Source organism: Bombina bombina, chromosome 2, assembly GCF_027579735.1.
Source record: "Bombina bombina isolate aBomBom1 chromosome 2, aBomBom1.pri, whole genome shotgun sequence".
NCBI lineage: Eukaryota > Metazoa > Chordata > Amphibia > Anura > Bombinatoridae > Bombina > Bombina bombina.
In genome coordinates this window covers 155,655,106-155,676,582 of record NC_069500.1, presented here as the reverse complement: position 1 = coordinate 155,676,582, position 21,477 = coordinate 155,655,106, and the positions used below count along the sequence as shown (strand labels likewise).

At 40.7% G+C, this 21,477-nt stretch overlaps 1 protein-coding gene across 1 annotated transcript in view; it reads left to right on the top strand.

Annotated features, from left to right (window-relative positions):
* The window catches only part of DEPDC1B (DEP domain containing 1B), a 238,206-nt gene that overhangs the window by 206,614 nt on the left and 10,115 nt on the right, over positions 1-21,477 (top strand). Inside the window, exon 10 of the mRNA XM_053701300.1 lies at positions 19,718-19,903. Within this exon, the coding sequence (XP_053557275.1) occupies positions 19,718-19,903 (186 nt within the window). The remainder of the gene's footprint in view (positions 1-19,717; positions 19,904-21,477) is intronic.

Genomic DNA, 21,477 nt, shown 5'->3' with positions numbered 1-21,477 from the left:
AATAGTAGCTATTACAAAGATTTTTTCCCTGTAACCTGACAGAGGAAGTTACTTCGGTAGTTTCTGAGGGGGAATTCTTAGACTCAGATGGGGTAGTTGTTTTTCTTTCAGTTGTAGCTTGATTACTTAGAGGTTTTTGGCTACCATGGGCGACTCCGTCTCTACCGGCGTAGTCTATCCTAGAGAGTCCTGTTATTTATACTAATATTGTGACGCACCCTTCATGGTGGATGTATTTCCTATACCAGATAGGGCTATAAGGATATTTGCCCAGGAATTGAAGAATCTGCTTATTACCTTTTTCTCCTTTCCTATATTAAATAGGATGTTTATATAGTAGACTCTATAACAGAGTCTTTGCAGTAGGGAGATACTATTCCCATAGTGGATAGTAGTTCTTTTTGGAACTGATGCAGGAAAAAAACCCTATGAAGGGAAGTTTGAGGGTTTAAATGGACAACCTGCGGTTGGTAGGGCTACTATCTCCAGTGCGGCGTACTGGTTTGATGTGTTGTGTGTTTCTATTGGACAGACACTCTCCCCTTCAAATGAAAAGTGTAAAAGCCTTTAAGTGAGTAATCTCCTTTAATATAGAGGAGTGATGGGCACTAGGATTTAGGCTTTACCATACTGACCCGCAGAGCATTATGGTTAAGATCTTGGTCTGCGGTTGTTTCATCTACAGAATAAGAAATAAGCGAGAGGACGTCAGAGATAATTTCAGTTCTTCTGAGTTTTCTGGGGAAATACTTTCTCTCCTTCTCCCAAGCAGGAGCAGTCTAAGACTGCTGGTACCCCCAACCAGGCGTAGAATAGTGGAAAACAGCCCAGGATTCCTGCTGTTAAATCAAGGACAGCATGTATGGCTGTCCTTGGAAGTAAGGAGGCTTGTGATCAAATAAAAGCTCTTTCTTTAAAGGGTTCTGGGATCGCTGTTGGCGATGCTTGGCCACGAGGCATTGCAGTGGCACCTTAATTGTATGACATCACTAGTCCAGGCGCCATTTTTACAACAAGCAAGTTTCCACACGGACATGGTATTATCCTTCCTGAGATCTCAGGGATAAAAGGTACATTTAGGAAAGAGTTCCTTAGTCCCAAGTACAAGGGTTTCTTTCTTGGGAATAATAGATCCCATCAATGAAGATATTTCTGACAGTAGTCTGGAAATCAAAGATTTTCTATACTCGTCTAGTCCTTCAGTCCACTCCTCGGCCATAAGTGGTCCAGTGCATGGAGGTAATCAGGCTGATGGAGACATCATCCCGTTTGCTTGATTCCACCTCAGACCTCTGTAGTCAAACATGCTCAGGCAATGGGACGGAGATTATATAGACTTGTCTCCTCAAATAACTCTGGATCAGGAGACAAAGGACTTTCTTCAATGGTGGTTGTCTCTGGCTCATCAATCCCAGGGAACCTGCTTTACCGTCTCGGGTGATTGTGACAACAGATGCCAATCTAATTGTGTGGGGAGCTGTCTGGGGCTCCCTAACGGCTCAGGGTGGTTGGACTCAGTCAGAGTCGGTTCTTCCTAAAACATCCTGGAACTGAGAATGATTTTCAATGCTCTTCTGGCCTGGCCCCAGTTAGCCTCGGTCCAGTTTGTTAGATTCCAGTGGGAATACCTTCAGTGGCTTATGACACTCATCAGGGAGGAACGAGGAGTTCCTTAGCGATGACAGAGGTTACCAAGATAATTCAGTGGGCGGAGGCCCATTCTTGCTACCTGTCAGCAATCCACACCCTAGGGGTGGTAAACTGGGAGGCAGACTTCCTGAGCAGGCAGACCTTTCATCCGAGGGAGTGGGAACTCCATTCGGAAGTGTTCTCCAGCCTGATTCTAGAGTGGAGTTAGCCAGAATTAGATCTCCTGGCATTTTGACAGAATGCCAAGTTCCCGAGATACGGGGCAGGGTCCAGGGACCCATGGGCAGAACGGACAGATGCTCTGGCGGTTCCTTGGATTTTCAGTATAGCATTCCTGTCCCCTCCATTTGCGCTTCTTCCTCGGGTCATTACTTGAATCAAGCAGGAGAGGGCATCGCTGATCCAGCCCCTGCTTGGTTTCGCAGGATTTGGTGTGCAGATCTGTTGGACATGTTTTCTCTGCCACCCTGGAGACTTCCGTTGAGGAAGGACCTTCGAATTCAAGGTTCCTTACTTCTCCTAAATTCAGTTTCTCTGAAGCTGATTGTTTGGAGATTAAACGCTTAATTCTATCCAAGCGAGGTTTTTCTGACTCGGTCATAGAGACCATTATTCAGACTCGTAAGCCTGTAACTAGAAAGATTTACCATAAAATATGGCATAAATATCTTTATTGGTATGACTCCAAGGGCTAATCATGGAGTAGAGTTAGGATTCATATATTTTTGTCTTTTCTCCAAGATCGGAGAAAGGTTTATCGAGAAGTTCCCTAAAGGGTCAAATCTTGGCTTTGTCTATTTTATTTCACAAACGTCTGGCAGATGTTCCAGATGTACAATAATTTTGTCAGGCCTTGGTCAGGATCAGGCCTTTGTACAGATCAGTTACTCCTCCATGGAGTCTGAATTTAGTTCTTAAGGTTGTTCAAGGGGCTCCGTTTAAGCCTATGCATTCCTTAGATATTGAGTTGTTATCTTGGAAAGCTTTATTTCTTGTTGCTATTTCCTCTGCTTTTAGAGTGTCAGAGCTCTCGGCATTGCAGTATGAGTCTCCTTACCTTATTTTCCATTCAGATAAGGTTGTTTTATGTACTACATTAGGATATTTTTCCTAAGGTTACTTCTGATCGGAACATTAATCAGGAGATGGTTGTTCCTTCCTTGTGTACGACTGTACAATCTGGACGTGGTCCGTGCTTTAAAGTTTTCTCCTGCAGGCGACTGGGGATTTTCATCAGTTTTTTCTTTGTGGTTTTCTCAGGAAAACGTAAGGGACAGAAGGCTATGGCTACTTCTCTTCTTTTTGACTGAAGAGTATATCCAGTGAGGTAGCTCCGTTGGTAAAATGCCCTGACTACAAAAGCCTGTCCAAAGGTCCCAGCTGGGCCGACTCAGCCCTTCATCCTTCCAGGGTCGATAAAATGAGTACCATTACATACGTTTTGCATATGAGACTGCTGGACCACAGCCTCCAGAGAGGGTTACGGCTCATTCCACGAGGGCTGTTGCTTCCTCATGGGCATTAACGAATGAAGCTTCTGTAGAACAGATTTGCAAGGCTGCAACTTGGTCCTCTATTCACACTTTTTCAAAGTTATTTAAATTTGATACTTTTATTTTGGCTGAGGCCGCTTTTGGGAGAGATGTTCTTCAAGCAGTGGTGCCTTCCGTTTAGGTTACCTGTCTTGTCCCTCCCGTATCATCTGTGTACTCTAGCTTGGGTATTGAATCCCATTAGTAATTAAGATGATCTGTGGACTCATTGTGTCAAAAAAGAAATAAATTAATCGGGTAAGCATAAATTTTCTTTTTTTGGGGGCACATTATTAACTGATAGCTTATAGCTGCGATATGTTGCGGCTAAAGCGGAAGTTGATGGAGACAGTTTAGCTACTTTTAGCCCAGACTGGAGCGCGCGCATTACATGTGTGGCGCAGCTTCAATTGCCGATCACGTGACCTTCCGGCTCCGCTCTTACAGATTATCGGAGAGGTTTCTAAGCGCCATCTATTGCAGTCGGGTCTCCCTAAGATACATTGAGGGGCAGGTAGGCACCTCAGTCAGTGCATTGGGGTGTAAAGGTGCAGTGGGTTTATAATTGCAAGTATTGAGGCACAGTATTTTTTATTTTTAAAATACGTCTCTATTGCCCTGTCTGTTATTTAAAGCAACAGTACACGGATCAGGACTCTGCTCCTATGGATAGGTGCCTGCTTTGTTTGTAAAATCAGGTTGTGTTGCCTCTGCAGTTTTGTTCCTCATGTGTAGAGAGGACTTTAAAAAATAAAAACAGACTCTTTGTTTCTGAGCCAACCGCGCCTCAGGATGATGCTGTTCAGGCTATGCCACAGATTTCTCCTCAAACGTCCCAAGCCTTAGTGGCATCACATACAGTGTCCTGTGATTCCTCTGTCTCCTGGAGGAGTGTATTTGCCTGCAGAGATTGCTGCTCAGGTATCTTCAGCGGTATCTAAGGCATTATCTGCCATTACTATACTAAAGGGAAAGCGCAAGAGGAACATTAGAGATTCAGATATTAAGGTGTCTGTCCCAGCTTCTGCTACTCAGGTCGCCCCCCCCTCATAGGTCTGATAAGGATACGTTGGTAGATTCAGACAGTATAATTCCTTCATCTGATGCTGACATAGTATCCTTCAGATTTAAGCTTGAACACAGTATTGTTAAAGGAGGTTTTGGCTACTTTGGACGGCTCCGACCTGCCTGTCGTTGTCAACCCTAAGAAATCAAGTAAACTTAATAAGTACTTTGATGTTCCTTTGTGGAAGTTTTTCCTGTTCCAGATCATGCAATGGAGATTATTGCTCAGGAATGGGAGAAGCCAGGAATTCAGTTTTTCCTGTCTCCTGTTTTTAAAAAGATGTTTCCTGTCGCCGACTCCATTAAAGATTCATGGCATACGGTGCCTAAAGTAGAAGGGGCCATTTCTACTCTGGTTAAGGGGACTACTATTCCTATAGAGGATAGTTGCTCTTTTAAGGATCCAATGGATAAAAAGCTGGAGGCTTTCTTGAAGAAGATATATGTTCATCAAGGTCTTCAATGACAACCTGCAGTTTGTATTGCTACTGTGTCTAGTGCGGCATCTTATTGGTACGATGCTTTATCTGATTCTCTTCAAGTAGAGACTTCTTTGGAGGAGATCCAAGATAGGATTAAGGCTCTCAAGCTGGCCAACTCCATTATTTCTGATGCTACCATGCAAGTTCTTAAACTAAGAGCCAAGATATCTGGCTTTACTGTGCTAGCTCGCCAGGGCGCTGTGGCTAAAATCATGGTCAGAGGATGTGTCTTCTAAGTCCAAGCTTCTAGCGCTTTCTTACAAGGGTAAGACCTTGTTTGTACCGGGTCTGGCAGAAATAATTTCTGATATTACGGGAGTAAAAGGGTCGTTTCTACCACAAGACAAGAAGAACAGACCTAAGGGACGTCAAAGTATTTTTCGTTCATTTCGTAACTACAAAGGAAAGTCTTCCTCTTCCAAGAAGGAACAGCCCAAGCCTTCTTAGAAGCCCAATCAGTCTTGGAAAAAGGGGAAGCAATCAAAGAAATCCGCAGCTGAGTCTAAGTCAGCATGAAGGGGTTGGTCCGGGGCCGGATCAAGTAGGGGGCAGACTTTCTCTGTTTTATCAGGCTTGGATATGAGATGTTCCAGATCCTTGGGCAGTGGACATAGTGTCTCAGGGTTACAGAATATAGTTCAAGTCCTTTCCTCCAAGGAGCAAATTCCTTCTCTCCAGATTATCTGCACACCAGATAAAAAGAGAGGCATTCTTGAACTGTGTTCGGGACCTTTCTTCCCTGGGAGTGATGGTGCCAGTTCCTGTAAAAGAGCAGGGCCTGGGGTTCTACTCAAACCTGTTTGTGTTTCCCAAAATAGAGGTAACTTTATGTCCTATTCTAGATCTGAAATGTCTAAACAAGTTTCTCAGTGTACCATCCTTCAAAATGGAAACCATTCAGTCCATTCTCCCTTGGTACTAGAGGGTCAGTTCATGACGACCATAGACCTGAAGGATGCATATCTTCATGTTCCCACCTACAAGGATCATCACAAGTTCCTGAGCTTCGCTTTTCTAAACAAACATTTTCAGTTTGTGGCTCTTCCATTTAGCCTTGTCACAGCACAGCACCCATTATTTGTTCAAAGGTGCTGGGGGCTTTATTGGCAGTGGTCAGGGCTCGGGGAATTGCAGTGGTGCCTTACCTGGATGACATATTGGTTCAAGCGCCATCTTTTCAACAAGCAAGCTCTCATACAGAGATCTTGTTGTCTTTTCTACGTTCCCGCGGATGGAAAGTGAATCTGAAAAACAGTTCCCTTGTTCCAGCTACAAGGGTAGTTTTCTTAGGGACCATAATAGACTCCCTATCCATGAACATTTTTCTGACAGAGGTCAGAAAATCCAAGATTCTGGCTTGCCTGTTTCTGCAGTCTACCTTTCGGCCGTCAGTGGCTCAGTGTATGGAAGTAATTGGTCTGATGGTTGCTTCCATGGACATCATTCCTTTTGCTCAATTCCATTTGAGAGCACTGCAGTTAGTCAACAAGAGACTCTCTTCCGTGGTGGCTTTCTCAGGTGCATAGGTCTTGGGGCACATGCTTCCGGAGACCTTCCTGGGTGATTGTGACCACAGACGCAAGCCTGCTGGGTTGGGGAGCAATCTGGGACTCGTTGAAGGTGCAGGGAATATGAACTTGGGAGGAGTCATCTCTTCCCATAAACATCTTAGAGTTGAGAGCAATTTACAATGCCCTGATGGCTTGGCCTCAGTTGTCCTTAAACCAGTTTATCAGGTTCCTGTCGGACAATATCACCTCAGTGGCTTACATCAACCACCAGGGAGGAACTCTGAGTTCCTAAGCTATGAAGGAGGTGGCTCAGATTGTTCAGTGGGCGGAAGCTCACTGAGAGAGCATCAGTAATTCTAATAGCTCCTGCATGGCCTTGCAGAATCTGGTATGCAGACCTAGTGAAGATGTCTTCTCTTCCACTTTGGAGGCTACCTCTGAGGAAGAACCTTTTAACTCAGGGTTCATTTTCTTATCCGAATCTTGCTACTCTGAAGCTGACTGCTTGGAGATTGAACGCTTCGTTCTGGCTAAGCGTGGGTTTTCTGAGTTGGTTATTGAGACCATGTTACAGGCTTGCAAGCCTGTTACTCGTAAGATTTATCATAAGGTATGGCATAAATACCTTTATTGGTGTGAATCCAAGGGCTATTATTGGAGTATCAGGATTCCTAGGGTTTTGTCTTTTCTCCAGGAAGGTCTGGAGAAGGGATTGTCAGTCCCTGTATTTTGTTACACAAGCGTCTGGCGGATGCGCCAGATGTCCAATCTTTTTTGTCAGGCCCTGGTCAGAATCTGGTCTGTGTTTAAACCTGTTGCTCCCCCTTAGAGCCTTAAAGGGACAGTAAAGTAAAAAAGAAAAAAAAATCATGATTTAAATAGGGCATGTAATTTTAAACAACTTTCCAATTTACTTTTATTACCAATTTTGCTTTGTTCTCTTGGTATTCTTAGTTGAAAGCTAAACCTAGGAGGTTCATATGTTAATTTTTTAGACCTTGAAGACTGCCTCTAATCTGAAAGCATTTTTGACAGTTTTTCACCACTAGAGGGCGTTCATGTGTTTCATATAGATAACATTGAGCTCACGCACATAAAGCTCCTAGGAGTTCAGCACTGATTGGCTAAAAATGCAAGTCTGTCAAAAGAACTGAAATAAGTTTACAGAGGCATAGATACAAGGTAATCACAGAGGTAAAAAGTATATCATTATAACTGTGTTGGTTATGCAAAATTGGGGAATTGGTAATAAAGGTATTATCTACCTTTTTAAACAACAAAAATTCTGGTGTTTACTGTCTCTTTAACCTAGTTCTTAAAGTTTTGCAACAGGCTCCGTTTGAACCAATGCATTCCATAGCTAATAAGTTATCTTGGAAGGTTTTGTTTCTTATTGCTATCTCCTCTTCTGCTCTGAGAGTTTTGCAACTCTCGGCTTTGCAGTGTTATTCGCCTTACCTTATCTTTTATGCGGATAAGGTGGTTCTTTGTACTAAATTGGGGTTTCTCCCTAAAATGGTTTTGGATAGAAATATTAATCAGGAAATTGTTGTTCCTTCTCTATGTCCTAATCCTTCTTCTCATAAGGAACGTTTGTTGCACAACCTGGATGTTGTGCGTGCTCTAAAATTCTACTTACAGGCGACTAAGAATTTTCTTCAGTCTTCTGCCCTGTTTGTTTGTTTCTCTGGAAAGCGTAAAGGTCAGAAGGCTACTGCTACTTCTCTTTCTCTCTGGTTGAGAAGTATGATCCGTTTTGCTTATGAGACTGCTGGACAGCAGCCTCCTTAGAGAATTACAGCTCATTCCACTAGAGCTGTTTCGTCTTCTAGGGCTTTCAAAAATGAAGCTTCTGTGGAACAGATTTGCAAGGCTGCAACTTGGTCTTCTCTTCATACTTTTTCCAAATTTTCGAAATTTGATACTTTTGCCTCAGCTGAGGCGTCTTTTGGGGGAAAGGTTCTTCAAGCGGTGGTGTCTTCTGTTTAGGTCTGCCTGTCTTTTTCTCCCCCCCCCCCCCCAGTCATCTGTGTCCTCTACCTTGGGCATTGGTTCCCACTAGTAATTGATTATATTGTGAACTCTCCATATCTTAAGAAAGAAAACAAAATGTATGCTTACCTAGAAAGAAATTTCTTTCTTCCTGGATATGGAGAGTCCACGACCCCACCCTTAAATTTAAGACCGTTATTTTTTTTACTAAACCTCAGGCACCTTTGCATTATTCCTTTTTTCCATTTTCCTTCGGTCGAATGACTGGGGAATGACACTTAAAGGGACAGTAAACCTTAAAAATAATGTTATATAATTCTGCACATAGTGCAGAATTATATAACATTATTTAGGTGCTATAGCTATAAATGCCTTTTTTACTTTTTAATTTGTTAAAAATATGGCGCTTTTACAGACCCGCTCTCTGCTGAGCGGGTCTGTTATATTTAGTCAGCGCATCGGGCCAGCTGTATAGTCACAGCCCGGCCCGACCACGCCATAAGACTAAGTGCAGCTCGCTCCTGTCACAGGAGCGAGCTGCACTTAATGCTATGGCGCGGTTGGGCCGGGCTGTGACTATACAGCTGGCCCGATGCACCATATTTTTAACAAATTAAAAGGTAAGAATTATATAACATTATTTTTAAGGTTTACTGTCCCTTTAACAGCTTGGCTATGGTGCTCTCTGCCTCCTCCTGCTGGCCAGGAGTGATATTACCACTAGTAATTGATGACGTCATGGACTCTTCATATCTGGAAAGAGAAATTTATCAGGTAAGCATCATTTTTTATTTTTTTTTTATGCGAAGAACATAGGAATGTAAATATGCATTTTGCGCATCACTTTTCTCAATTTAGATCTTAACGCAGTTGGGTTAGAGCACAGGAAAGCTTAGTATTCTTCTGGCTCGTTATTGAAATGTTACATATTAAAATTAATATAAATTATTAAAAATGAATAAATATACTGTAAAATAGATATATTCTATGGATTATTTAGAATATTTCACAATGTTTATTTTTAATCATTTTTAGTAATATTTTATATGTAATATTTTAATAACGCAACCTATGAATCTTAAGTTCTCCTGTGCGCTAATCCAACCCCTTTAAGATCTAAATTGAGAAACATGATGCGCAAAATGCATATTTTACATTCCTATGTTTTTCACATAAAAAAATAATGTACTTTTTATTATTAATATATATTTCTATATATATAACTGATACATAAATACATATATAAGTGCATTAGAGCTCTTTGCAGTTAAGTAGCTGAAAACATGTCAAATCATATTTATAAAATATTCATATTTAATAAGTTAACTGTATTTACTGTAAATATTTAACTTTCCAATGTTCTTCACATAGGGTAAGATTTGTATTTTTAAATAGATATTCCTATATATATATATATATATATATATATATATATATATATATATATATATATATATATATATATATATATATATATATATATATATATATATATATATATATATATATATATATACCTAATTATATCAATTCTGAAGAAAATATGCACTCTGGATTTAAAGTAATCAAATTTTACTGTGACGTTTCGAGGAGTTCACCCCTTCCTCCGATGCCCTGAAAGTGACAGTAAAATTTGATTGCTTTGAATCAATCCTGAAGAAAATATGCACTTTCTGGATTTAAAGTTATCAAATTTTAATGTGACTGTCGGGGCATCTGAGGAAGAGGTGAGCTCCCAGAAACGTCACAGATTGCATATTTCTTTCCTATGGCATGGAGAGTCCATGATGTCATTCCAATTACTAGTGGGATATTCACTACTGGCCAGCAGGAGGAGGCAAAGAGCACCCCAGCAAAGCTGTTAAGTGTAACTTACCCATAATCCCCAGTCATTCTCTTGGCCTCTGTCAATGGAGGATGTGCGGAGAGTCTGAAGATATTTAATCCTTTTATGGGTACTTTTCCCTGCAAGCAAGGTTTGGGGCCTAGTTGTGTCCACATCAATCTCTTTAGTAAGAGTAGTGGTGTCTTTTAGCAGTTAAAAGGCGGCGAGGTAGTCTTTGCTTTACTTTTAACACTTTGCTACCCCTTTGTAGAAAGCCAGAGTTGGTTACACTGTTCTTTCTTTTCCTACAGGTCCATGACAGGGAGTGGAGTACCTGTCATACCTAAGTAGCGGTTATCTGTCCTGCAGCTGGATCTAAGTTAAGTGCCTTTGCTTTCTAGGTGCTGAAGGACAACAGCACTTAAGAGGTTAATCCTCATATGGATCCATTTTGGGACATAGTTATCCTTATTAGTTAAGGATACATCTTATGGACAGATTTATTTACACTGTTTAAAAAAGGATTTTTACTCACAGTGAGAGTTCACTAGGCTAAGGGGATTTAAAGGATTTTTACTTTATTTGTTGCAACATAGGTTTTGACAGCTATGACAGACATGATTGGGCTATAATAGACATAGGCTATGACAGACATGATTGGGCTTTAAAATTGAGGATTACGGTTATACTTTCTAGAGTCGTTTACTATTTTTCGCGCACTTTTAAGTGGTGCAGTTCTTTTCTTTCATGTAATTGGCAAGAGTCCATGAGCTAGTGACATATGGGATATACAATCCTACCAGGAGGGGCAAAGTTTCCCAAACCTCAAAATGCCTATAAATACACCCCTCACCACACCCACAATTCAGTTTTACAAACTTTGCCTCCTATGGAGGTGGTGAAGTAACTTTGTGCTACGATTTCTACGTTGATATGCGCTTCTCAGCATTGTTGAAGCCCGATTCCTCTGAGTACAGCGAATGTCAGAAGGACGTGAAGGGAGTATCACTTATTGAATACGATCATTTCCCTTACGGGCGTCTATTTCATGGGTTCTCTGTTATCGGTCGTAGAGATTCATCTCCTACCTCCCTTTTCAGATCGACGATATACTCTCAATTTACCATTACCTCTACTAATAACTGTTTTAGTACTGGTTTGGCTATCTGCTATATGTGGATGGGTGTCTTTTGGTAAGTATGTTTTTATTACTTAAGACACTCTCAGCTATGGTTTGGCACTTTATGCAATTATATAAAGTTCTAAATATATGTATTGTACTTATATTTGCCATGAGTCAGGTTCATGTATTTCCTTCTGCAGACTGTCAGTTTCATATTTGGGAATGTAAACACTTTAAGAAATTTATTTCTTACCTGGGGTTTAGTCTTTTTTCAATTTGACTACTTTTTTGCAATTGCGGGTGTTAGGACCGCGGGTGCGTCAAATGCTAGACTTTATTGCATCATTTTTGGAGCGAAAAAGATACGTTTATGACGCAATTTCGTAATTTCCGGCGTCATACGTGACGCCGAGACCTTTCACACGGCGGCGTCATTAGTGACGCAAGTGTGTCATTTCCGGACATTTTTGGCGCCAAAAAAGTTTACGTTACATTGTGCGTCATACTTGGCGCCAAATTTTTTTCATTATTTCAATACCCCATTGATGTTTGCCTTTACATTTCATGGTGTTCTTCTCATAAATTCTCCTGGCATTCTTTTAGAATTCCTAGAATTTTACAGTTCCTTCAGGATGGTTTGGATAAGGGTTTGTCTGCAAGTTCCTTGAAAGGATAAATCTCCGCTCTTTCTATAGATTGCTATACTTCCTGATATTCACTGTTTTGTACAGGCTTTAGTTCGTATTAAGCCTGTCATTAAATCAATTTCTCCTCCTTGGAGTCTTAATTTGGTTCTGAAGGCGTTACAGGCTCCTCCATTTGAGCCTATGCATTCTTTGGACATTAAACTACTTTCCTGGAAAGTGTTGTTCCTTTTGGCTATCTCTTCTGCTAGAAGAGTTTCTGAGCTATCTGCTCTTTCTTGTGAGTCTCCTTTTCTGTTTTTTTTATCAGGATAAGGCAGTTTTGCTGACTTCTTTTCAATTTTTACCTAAGGTTGTGAATTCTAACAACATTAGTAGAGAAATTGTTGTTCCTTCTTTATGTCCTAATCCTAAGAATTCTTTGGAAAGATCCTTACATTCTTTGGATGAGGTAAGAAAATTTCAGGAAGACTTCCAGTCTATTTGTTTTATTTTCTGGTCCTAGGAAAGGTCAGAAAGCTTCTGCTATTTCCTTGGCTTCTTGGTTGAAACTTTTGATTCATCAAGCTTATTTGGAGTCTGGTCAAACCCCGCCTCAGAGAATTACAGCTCATTCTACTAGATCAGTCTCCACTTCGTGGGCTTTTAAGAATGAAGCTTCAGTTGATCAGATTTGCAAAGCAGCATCTTGGTCCTCTTTGCATACATTTTCTAAATTCTACCATTTTGATGTATTTGCTTCTTCGGAAGCAGTTTTTGGTAGAAAAGTTCTTCAGGCAGCTGTTTCAGTTTGATTCTTCTGCTTTTGATTTAAGTTTTTTTCTTTCAAAAGTGAAAATAAACTTATTTTTTGGGTTGTGGATTATTTTTTCAGCAGAATATGGCTGTTTTTATTTTATTCCCTCCCTCTCTAGTGACTCTTGAGTGGAAGTCTCCACATCTTGGGTATTGATTTCCCATATGTCACTAGCTCATGGACTCTTGACAATTACATGAAAGAAAATATAATTTATGTAAGAACTTACCTGATAAATTAATTTCTTTCATATTGGCAAGAGTCCATGAGGCCCACCCTTTTTTTGGTGGTTATGATTTTTTGTATAAAGCACAATTATTTCCAAATTTCCTTTGTTGATGCTTTCTACTCCTTTCTTTATCACCCCACTACTTGGCTATTCGTTAAAATGAATTGTGAGTGTGGTGAGGGGTGTATTTATAGGCATTTTGAGGTTTGGGAAACTTTGCCCCTCCTGGTAGGATTGTATATCCCATACGTCACTAGCTCATGGACTCCTGCCAATATGAAAGAAATGAATTTATCAGGTAAGTTCTTACATAAATTGTTTTTTTGACCCGCTCACTTGACACCCGCACTTCCGCTGTATCAGAGCAGAGCTTAGTGAGCCTGTACTGCGTAGAGGATCAGTGTCGGCTTTGCAACTTAACTTTTTGTCATCAAGCGGATCGTTTGTCAAAAAGGAGTTGAGGAGAGTCTCACTTCCTCTTGTTAGTGGGGTGTCAATCCTGTCCTGTTGGAGCCTTAGGCAATCTGAGGTTGCTTCTTAGGGGTTCATTTTAGTAGAGACTTTTCCTTAAATTACAGTGCAAAATAAAATTCTTTTTACTAAAATTTTACTTACAAGCTACTAAAGATTTTCGGAAATCTTCTGCCGTTTGCTATTTTTCTCTGGAAAACATAAGGGTCAGAAGGTCACTTCTACTACTCTTTCCCTCTGGTTAATAAGACAGCCTACTGGACAGCAGCCTCCTGAGAGAATTATGGCTCATTCCACTAGGGCTGTCTCCTCATCTTGGGCTTTCAAAAATGAAACTTCTGTGGAACAGATTTGCAAGGCGGCAACATGGTCCTCTTTGCATACTTTTTTCAAATTCTACAAATGTGATACTTTTGCCTCGGCTGAGGCCTCTTTTGGGAGAAAGGTTCTTCAAACGGTGGTGCCTTCTGTTTAGGTTTTCCTGCCTTTTTCTCCCTCCCTGTTTATTCCGTGTCCTCTAGCTTGGGTATTTGTTCCCACTAGTAATTGGAATGATGTCATGGACTCAACATGCCATAGGAAAGAAAACAAAACTTATGCTTGCCTGATAAATTTCTTTTTCTCCAACATTGGTGTGTCCGGTCCACGGCGTCATCCATTACTTGTGGGATATTCTCCTCCCCTACAGGGAAAGGCAAGGAGAGCACACAGCAAGAGCTGTCCATATAGCTCCCCCTCTGGCTCCGCCCCCCAGTCATTCTCCTTGCCGCTCTGAACAAGTAGCATCTCTACGGGGATGGTGAGGAGTTTGTGGTGTTAGTTGTAGTTTTTTATTTCTTCTATCAAGAGTTTGTTATTTTAAAATAGTGCCGGTTTGTACTATTTACTCTGAAACAGAAAGAGATGAAGAGTTCTGTTTAAAAGAGGAGTATGATTTTAGCAGCAGTAACTAAAATCGATTGCTGTTCCCACACAGGACTGTTGAGCTGAGAGAACTTCAGTTGGGGGGAACAGTTTGCAGACTTTTCTGCTCAAGGTATGACTAGCCATTTTTCTAACAAGACTGTGTAATGCTGGAACGCTGTCATTTTTCCCTCATGGGGATCGGTAAGCCATTTTCTTAGACTCAGATAGAATAAAGGGCTTATTATGGGCTATTAACTGGTGGACACTCTTAAGGGCTAAATCGATTGTTTATTTAAGTATTTATTTAAAGTTTGAAGTGGATTTCACACTTTTATTATTTGGGGAACGTTTTTTATCACCAGGCACTAGTTAAGACACCTTCCCAGTCAGGAAGGGCCTTTCACTGTATTAGGCAGAGCCTCATTTTCGCGCCATTATTGCACAGTTTCTTTTAAGTACAGTGCATGCAGATGCATGTGAGAGGGTCTGGTGTCCACTGAAAAAGTTCCTAGAAGGCTTGAAATACCCCCCTGGGATAGTTGAAGTCACAACAAAGGCTGTGGCTGGGACTGTAGTGGGGTTAAAATTGCAAACGGCTCCGGTTTCCACATTTTAAGGGTTAACTGCTTGAAAATTGGGGTGCAATACTAATAAGACACTGTGGTGAAAATTTGGTAAAGATTGGATAATTCCTTCATAGTTTTTCACATATTCAGTAATAAAGTGTGCCCTGTTTAACATTTAAAGAGACAGTAACGGTTTTGTTTTAAAACGGTTTTTGTACTTTATTAACCAGTTTAAGCCTGTTTAACATGTCTGTACCTTCTGATAGTTCATGTTCTGTATGTATGGAAGCCAATGTGGTTCCCCCTTCAAATATATGTGATAATTGTGCCATAGCGTCCAAACACAGTAAGGACAGTATTGTCACAAATAGTAAGGTTGCCCAGGATGATTCCTCAGATGAAGGAAGTAGAGATAGTTCTACATCTTCTCCTTCTGTGTCTATACCAGTTATGCCCGCGCAGGCGACCCCTAGTACTTCTAGCGCGCCAATGCTTGTTACTATGCATCAATTAACGGCAGTAATGGATAACTCCATAGCTAATATTTTATCCAAAATGCCAGCATTTGATAGAAAGCGCGATTGCTCTGTTTTAAACACTGTAGAGCAGGAGGGCGTTGATGATAATTTTTCTGTCATACCCTCACACCAGTCTGAAGTGGCAGTGAGGGAGGGTTTCTCAGATGGAGAAATTTCTGATACAGGAAGAATTTCTCAGCAGGCAGAACCTGATGTTGTGACATTTAAATTTAAATCAGAGCATCTCCACGCATTACTTAAGGAGGTGCTATCTACTCTGGATGATTGTGACAATCTGGTCATCCCAGAAAACTTGTGCAAGATGGACAAGTTCCTAGAGGTCCCGGTGCACCCTGATGCCTTTCCGATACCTAAACGGGTGGCGGACATAGTGAATAAGGAGTGGGAGAAGCCAGGCATACCTTTTGTCCCTCCTCCTATATTTAAGAAATTGTTCCCTATGGTCGACCCCAGGAAGGACATATGGCAAACAGTCCCTAAGGTCGAGGGAGCGGTTTCTACACTAGCCAAACGCACGACCATTCCCATTGAGGACAATTGTGCTTTCAAAGATCCTATGGATAAAAAATTGGAGGGTTTGCTTAAAAAGATTTTTGTACAGCAAGGTTACCTCCTTCAACCTATTTCGTGCATTATTCCTGTCACTACAGCGGCGTGGTTCTGGTTCGAAGAACTGGAAAAGTCGCTCAGTAGGGAGACTCCGTATGAGGAAGTCATGGACAGAATTCACGCACTTAAGTTAGCTAATTCCTTTATTTTAGACGCCGCTTTGCAGTTAGCGAGATTAGCGGCGAAAAATTCAGGGTTTGCAATTGTGGCGCGCAGAGCGCTCTGGCTAAAGTCTTGGTCGGCGGATGTATCTTCCAAGACAAAATTGCTTAGTATCCCTTTCAAAGGTAAGACCCTTTTTGGGCCAGAATTGAAAGAAATTATTTCAGACATCACTGGGGGAAAGGGCCATGCCCTCCCACAGGATAGGCCTTTCAAGGCTAAGAATAAGTCCAATTTTCGTTCCTTTCGCAATTTCAGGAACGGGGACCAGCTTCTAACTCGGCAGCCTCTAGACAAGAGGGTAACACTTCCCAGACTAAACCAGCTTGGAAACCAATGCAAGGCTGGAATAAGGGTAAACAGGCCAAGAAGCCTGCTGCTGCTACCAAGACAGCATGAAGGGGTAGCCCCCGATCCGGGACCGGATCTAGTAGGGGACAGACTCTCTCTCTTTGCTCAGGCTTGGGCAAGAGATGTTCAGGATCCCTGGACACTAGAAATAGTCTCTCAGGGTTATCTTCTAGAATTCAAGGAACTACCCCCAAGGGGAAGGTTCCACATTTCTCACTTATCTTCAAACCAAATAAGTAGACAGGCATTCTTACATTGTGTAGAAGACCTGTTAAAGATGGGAGTGATACACCCAGTTCCAACTGTGGATCAAGGTCAGGGGTTTTTACTCAAATCTGTTTGTAGTTCCCAAAGAAGAGGGAACTTTCAGACCAGTTCTGGATTTAAAAATTCTAAACAAATTTCTCAGAGTTCCATCGTTCAATATGGAAACCATTCAAACAATTTTACCTACAATCCAGGAGGGTCAATATATGACTACCGTGGATTTAAAGGATGCGTATCTACATATTCCTATCCACAAAGATCATCATCAGTTCCTAAGGTTCGCCTTTCTGGACAAACATTATCAGTTTGTGGCTCTCCCATTCGGACTAGCCACTGCTCCCAGAATTTTCACAAAGATGCTCGGGTCCCTTCTGGCGGTTCTAAGACCAAGGGGCATTGCAGTGGCACCTTATCTGGACGATATTCTAATTCAAGCGTCGTCTCTTTCCAAGGCAAAGGCTCATACAGACATTGTTCTAGCCTTTCTCAGATCTCACGGGTGGAAGGTGAACGTAGAAAAGAGTTCCCTGTCTCCGTCGACAAGAGTTTCCTTTTTGGGAACAATAATAGATTCTTTTGAAATGAAGATCTTCCTGACAGAAGTCAGAAAGTCAAAGCTTCTAAACGCTTGTCAAGTTCTTCTCTCTATTCTGCAGCCTTCCATAGCTCAGTGCATGGAAGTAGTAGGGTTGATGGTTGCAGCAATGGACATAGTTCCTTTTGCGCGAATTCATAGTTCCTTTTGCGCGTGGGTTTTCAGATTCAGTGATAGATACTCTGGTCCAAGCCAGAAAACCTGTGTCTAGAAAGATTTACCATAAAATATGGAAAAGATATATCTGTTGGTGTGAATCCAAGGGATTCTCCTGGAGTAAGATTAAAATTCCTAAGATCCTCTCCTTTCTCCAAGAAGGTTTGGATAAGGGATTGTCAGCGAGTTCTCTAAAAGGACAGATTTCTGCTTTATCTGTCTTGTTATACAAACGACTGGCAGCTGTGTCAGAGGTACAAGCTTTTGTACAGGCTTTGGTCAGAATCAAACCTGTTTACAGACCCTTGACTCCTCCTTGGAGTCTAAATTTAGTTCTTTCAGTTCTTCAGGGGGTTCCGTTTGAACCCTTACATTCCATAGATATCAAGTTGCTATCTTGGAAAGTTCTGTTTTTGGTTGCTATTTCTTCTGCTAGAAGAGTTTCTGAATTATCTGCTTTGCAGTGTGATCCACCCTATCTGGTGTTCCATTCAGATAAGGTTATTTTGCATACCAAGCCTGGTTTTCTTCCAAAAGTTGTTTCCAACAAGAATATTAACCAGGAAATAGTTGTTCCTTCTCTGTGCCCGAATCCAGTTTCAAAGAAGGAGCGTTTGTTACACAATTTAGATGTAGTCCGTGCTTTAAAGTTCTATTTAGAAGCAACAAAGAATTTTAGACAAACCTCATCCTTGTTTGTCGTTTACTCTGGTAAGAGGAGAGGACAAAAAGCTATTGCTACCTCTCTTTCTTTCTGGCTGAAAAGCATTATCCGATTGGCTTATTAGACTGCCGGACGGCAGCCTCCTGAACGAATCACAGCTCACTCCACTAGGGCTGTGGCTTCCACATGGGCCTTCAAGAACGAGGCTTCTGTTAATCAGATATGTAAGGCAGCGACTTGGTCTTCTCTGCACACTTTTGCCAAATTTTACAAATTTGATATTTTTGCTTCTTCAGAGGCTGTTTTTGGGAGAAAGGTTTTGCAAGCCGTGGTGCCTTCTGTTTAGGTAACCTGATTTGCTCCCTCCCTTCATCCGTGTCCTAAAGCTTTGGTATTGGTTCCCACAAGTAATGGATGACGCCGTGGACCGGATACACCAATGTTGGAGAAAACAGAATTTATGCTTACCTGATAAATTACTTTCTCCAACGGTGTGTCCGGTCCACGGCCCGCCCTGGTTTTTTAATCAGGTTTGAAAATTTTTTTCTTTATACACTACAGTCACCACGGCACCCTATAGTTTCTCCTTTTTCTCCTAACCGTCGGTCGAATGACTGGGGGGCGGAGCCAGAGGGGGAGCTATATGGACAGTTCTTGCTGTGTGCTCTCCTTGCCTTTCCCTGTAGGGGAGGAGAATATCCCACAAGTAATGGATGACGCCGTGGACCGGACACACCGTTGGAGAAAGTAATTTATCAGGTAAGCATAAATTCTGTTATTTACGGGCATGGAGAGTCCACGACCCCGCCCTCTTTTTAAAATATAATTCGGCTCCTCTATACCCTTGTGTTACCCTTGTGTTACTACTTTTTCCATTTTCCTTCGACTGGCTGACTGGGGATTATGGGTAAGGGAAGTTACTTAACAGCTTTCCTGGGGTGCTCTTTGCCTCCTCCTGCTGGCCAGGAGTTGAATATCCTACTAGTATTTGGAATGACGTCATGGACTCTCCATGCCCGGAAAGAAAGAAATATATCAGGTAAGCATAAATTTTGTTTTTCTTCAGGATTGATTCATATTGTTGCTGCACCCTGGTTTATTTGTCCTTGGGAAAGTTAGAGTGCTCTTCTAGTGCAATTTATCTCTAATTTTTTGATAGATATTTTACCCCAAACATATTCTGCTATGTTAAGAACATTGGAATGTAAAATATTAATATTTCATGTCAGATTAGTGCACTTAGTTGAACAAGATTGGATTTACTCGCAAACAGCGTTAGCTTTTTTCCCCCCCACTTTTCACGCTATATTGAAGTCTATTGGAGAATATGTTAATGTGATGGCGCTTTTGCATGCATCTGGTTAGTGTGCAATCGAAAACTTTGTTTTCATCTTGTAATACACGCAGTATCTGCGCGCAAAAACTTATAGTAGGGTTAGCGTATGAGCGAAAATTACCGCTTCACTCTGGCCCAGCTTAGATGTTCATCATTCCTTTTATTATTTCTTGATATTTTTTTTTCTTCTAGCCACATTATTTTGAATTAAGCATTTTTTATGTAAGCACACATTTTTATTTATAGATAAAATATCCAGGAGCTGACATGGATACCACATTTCAACCTACGTTCATCCAGCCTCAGATAACCCCGCATGAATATGAATATCAAAAGGCAAACCGGCTTCAAGATCCACTGAAAGCCTTACTCGAGGAAATCATCACCAGCAAGCAGTTATCTGCAAAGGAAAAGAAGAAAAGATTAAAACAGGTTATGGTCACTGTATATGTTAATAAAGAATTTGTCAGAATCTTCTCTCTGGGGGAAAAAAAACATTTATCTAGTGCATTCTAGTGTTTTGTTTAGCTATCGTTATTAATCTGGATTTTGTAAATGAACTACAATCATTTTTTCATTGAAATAGGATAGCATATATTAAAGGAACTCATAGAGCAAACAATGCTGAAACTGTAGCCCCAAAATAGTTTAAAGGGATAGTCTAGTTTAAGATTAAACATTCATGATTCAGATAGAACATGCAATTTTAAGCAACTTTCTAATTTACTCAGATTATCAATTTTTCTTCATTCTTATGGTATCTTTATTTTATTTATTTTAAAAAGAATGTATGCTAAATGTAGCCACCAACAAGCAAGCTACCAAAGTACTGAATCAAAAATGGGCGGCTCCTAAGCTTACATTCTTGCGTTTTTTTTTTTTAAAAAAATGTATGTGAAATTGGTCATTTTAGGTATATTTCTTTCTTGAAATTGGCAAGAGTCCATGAGCTAGTGACATATGGGATATGGAATTATACAATCCTACCAAAATGCCTATAAATACACCCCTCATCACGCCCACAATTCAATTTTACAAACTTTGCCTCCTATGGAGGTGGTGAAGTTAGTTTGTGCTTGATTTTTTATTATTTCTTCTATGATATGCGCTTCTAAGCATTCTGAAGCCCAATTCCTCTGAGTATAGTGTTTGTCAGAGGGATGTGAAGAGAGTATCGCCTATTGATTTCATGGTTACCCTTGTGGGAAATCTTTTCAAAGGTTCTCTGTTATCGGTCATAGGGATTCATCTCCTACCTCCCTTTTCAGATCAACAATATACTCTTATATACCATTACCTCTGCTGTTAGTTTTCAGTACTGGTTTGGCTATCTGCTATATATGGATGGGTTTCTTTCGGTAAGTATGTATCATTATTTAAGACACTCTCAGGTATGGTTTGGCCCATTATGTATTAATATAAAGTTTTAAATATATGTATTTTACTTATATTTGCCATGAGTCCAGTAAACTTTTAAATTCTGTTTATAAACCTCCTGTGATTATTTCAGAGGTTTTTCATGTTCCTGATGCTATTTCTGATGTGATTACTAAGGAATGGTCTAAGCTTGGTACTTCTTTTATTCCTTCTTCAAAGTTTAAAAAGTTGTATCCTTTGCCAGTAGCTAAGTTAGAGTTTTGGGAAAAAGTCCCTAAGGTTGATGGGGCTATTTCTACTCTTGCTAAACGTACTACTATTCCTATGGAAGATAGTACCTCTTTTAAGGATCCTTTAAATAGGAAAATTGAATCTTATCTAAGGAAAGCTTATTTACATTCTGGCTATATTCTCAGACCTGCCATTTCTATGGCTGATGTTGCGGCTGCATCAATTTTTTGGTTGGATAGCTTAGCACATCGGGAAAAAGATTCTGATTTGCATAACATTGTTCGTTTGCTTCAACATGCTAATCATTTTATCTGTGATGCTTTTTTTTGATGATATCAAGATTGATGTTAAATCGATGTCTTTGGCTATTTTAGCTAGAAGAGCTTTATAGCTCAAAT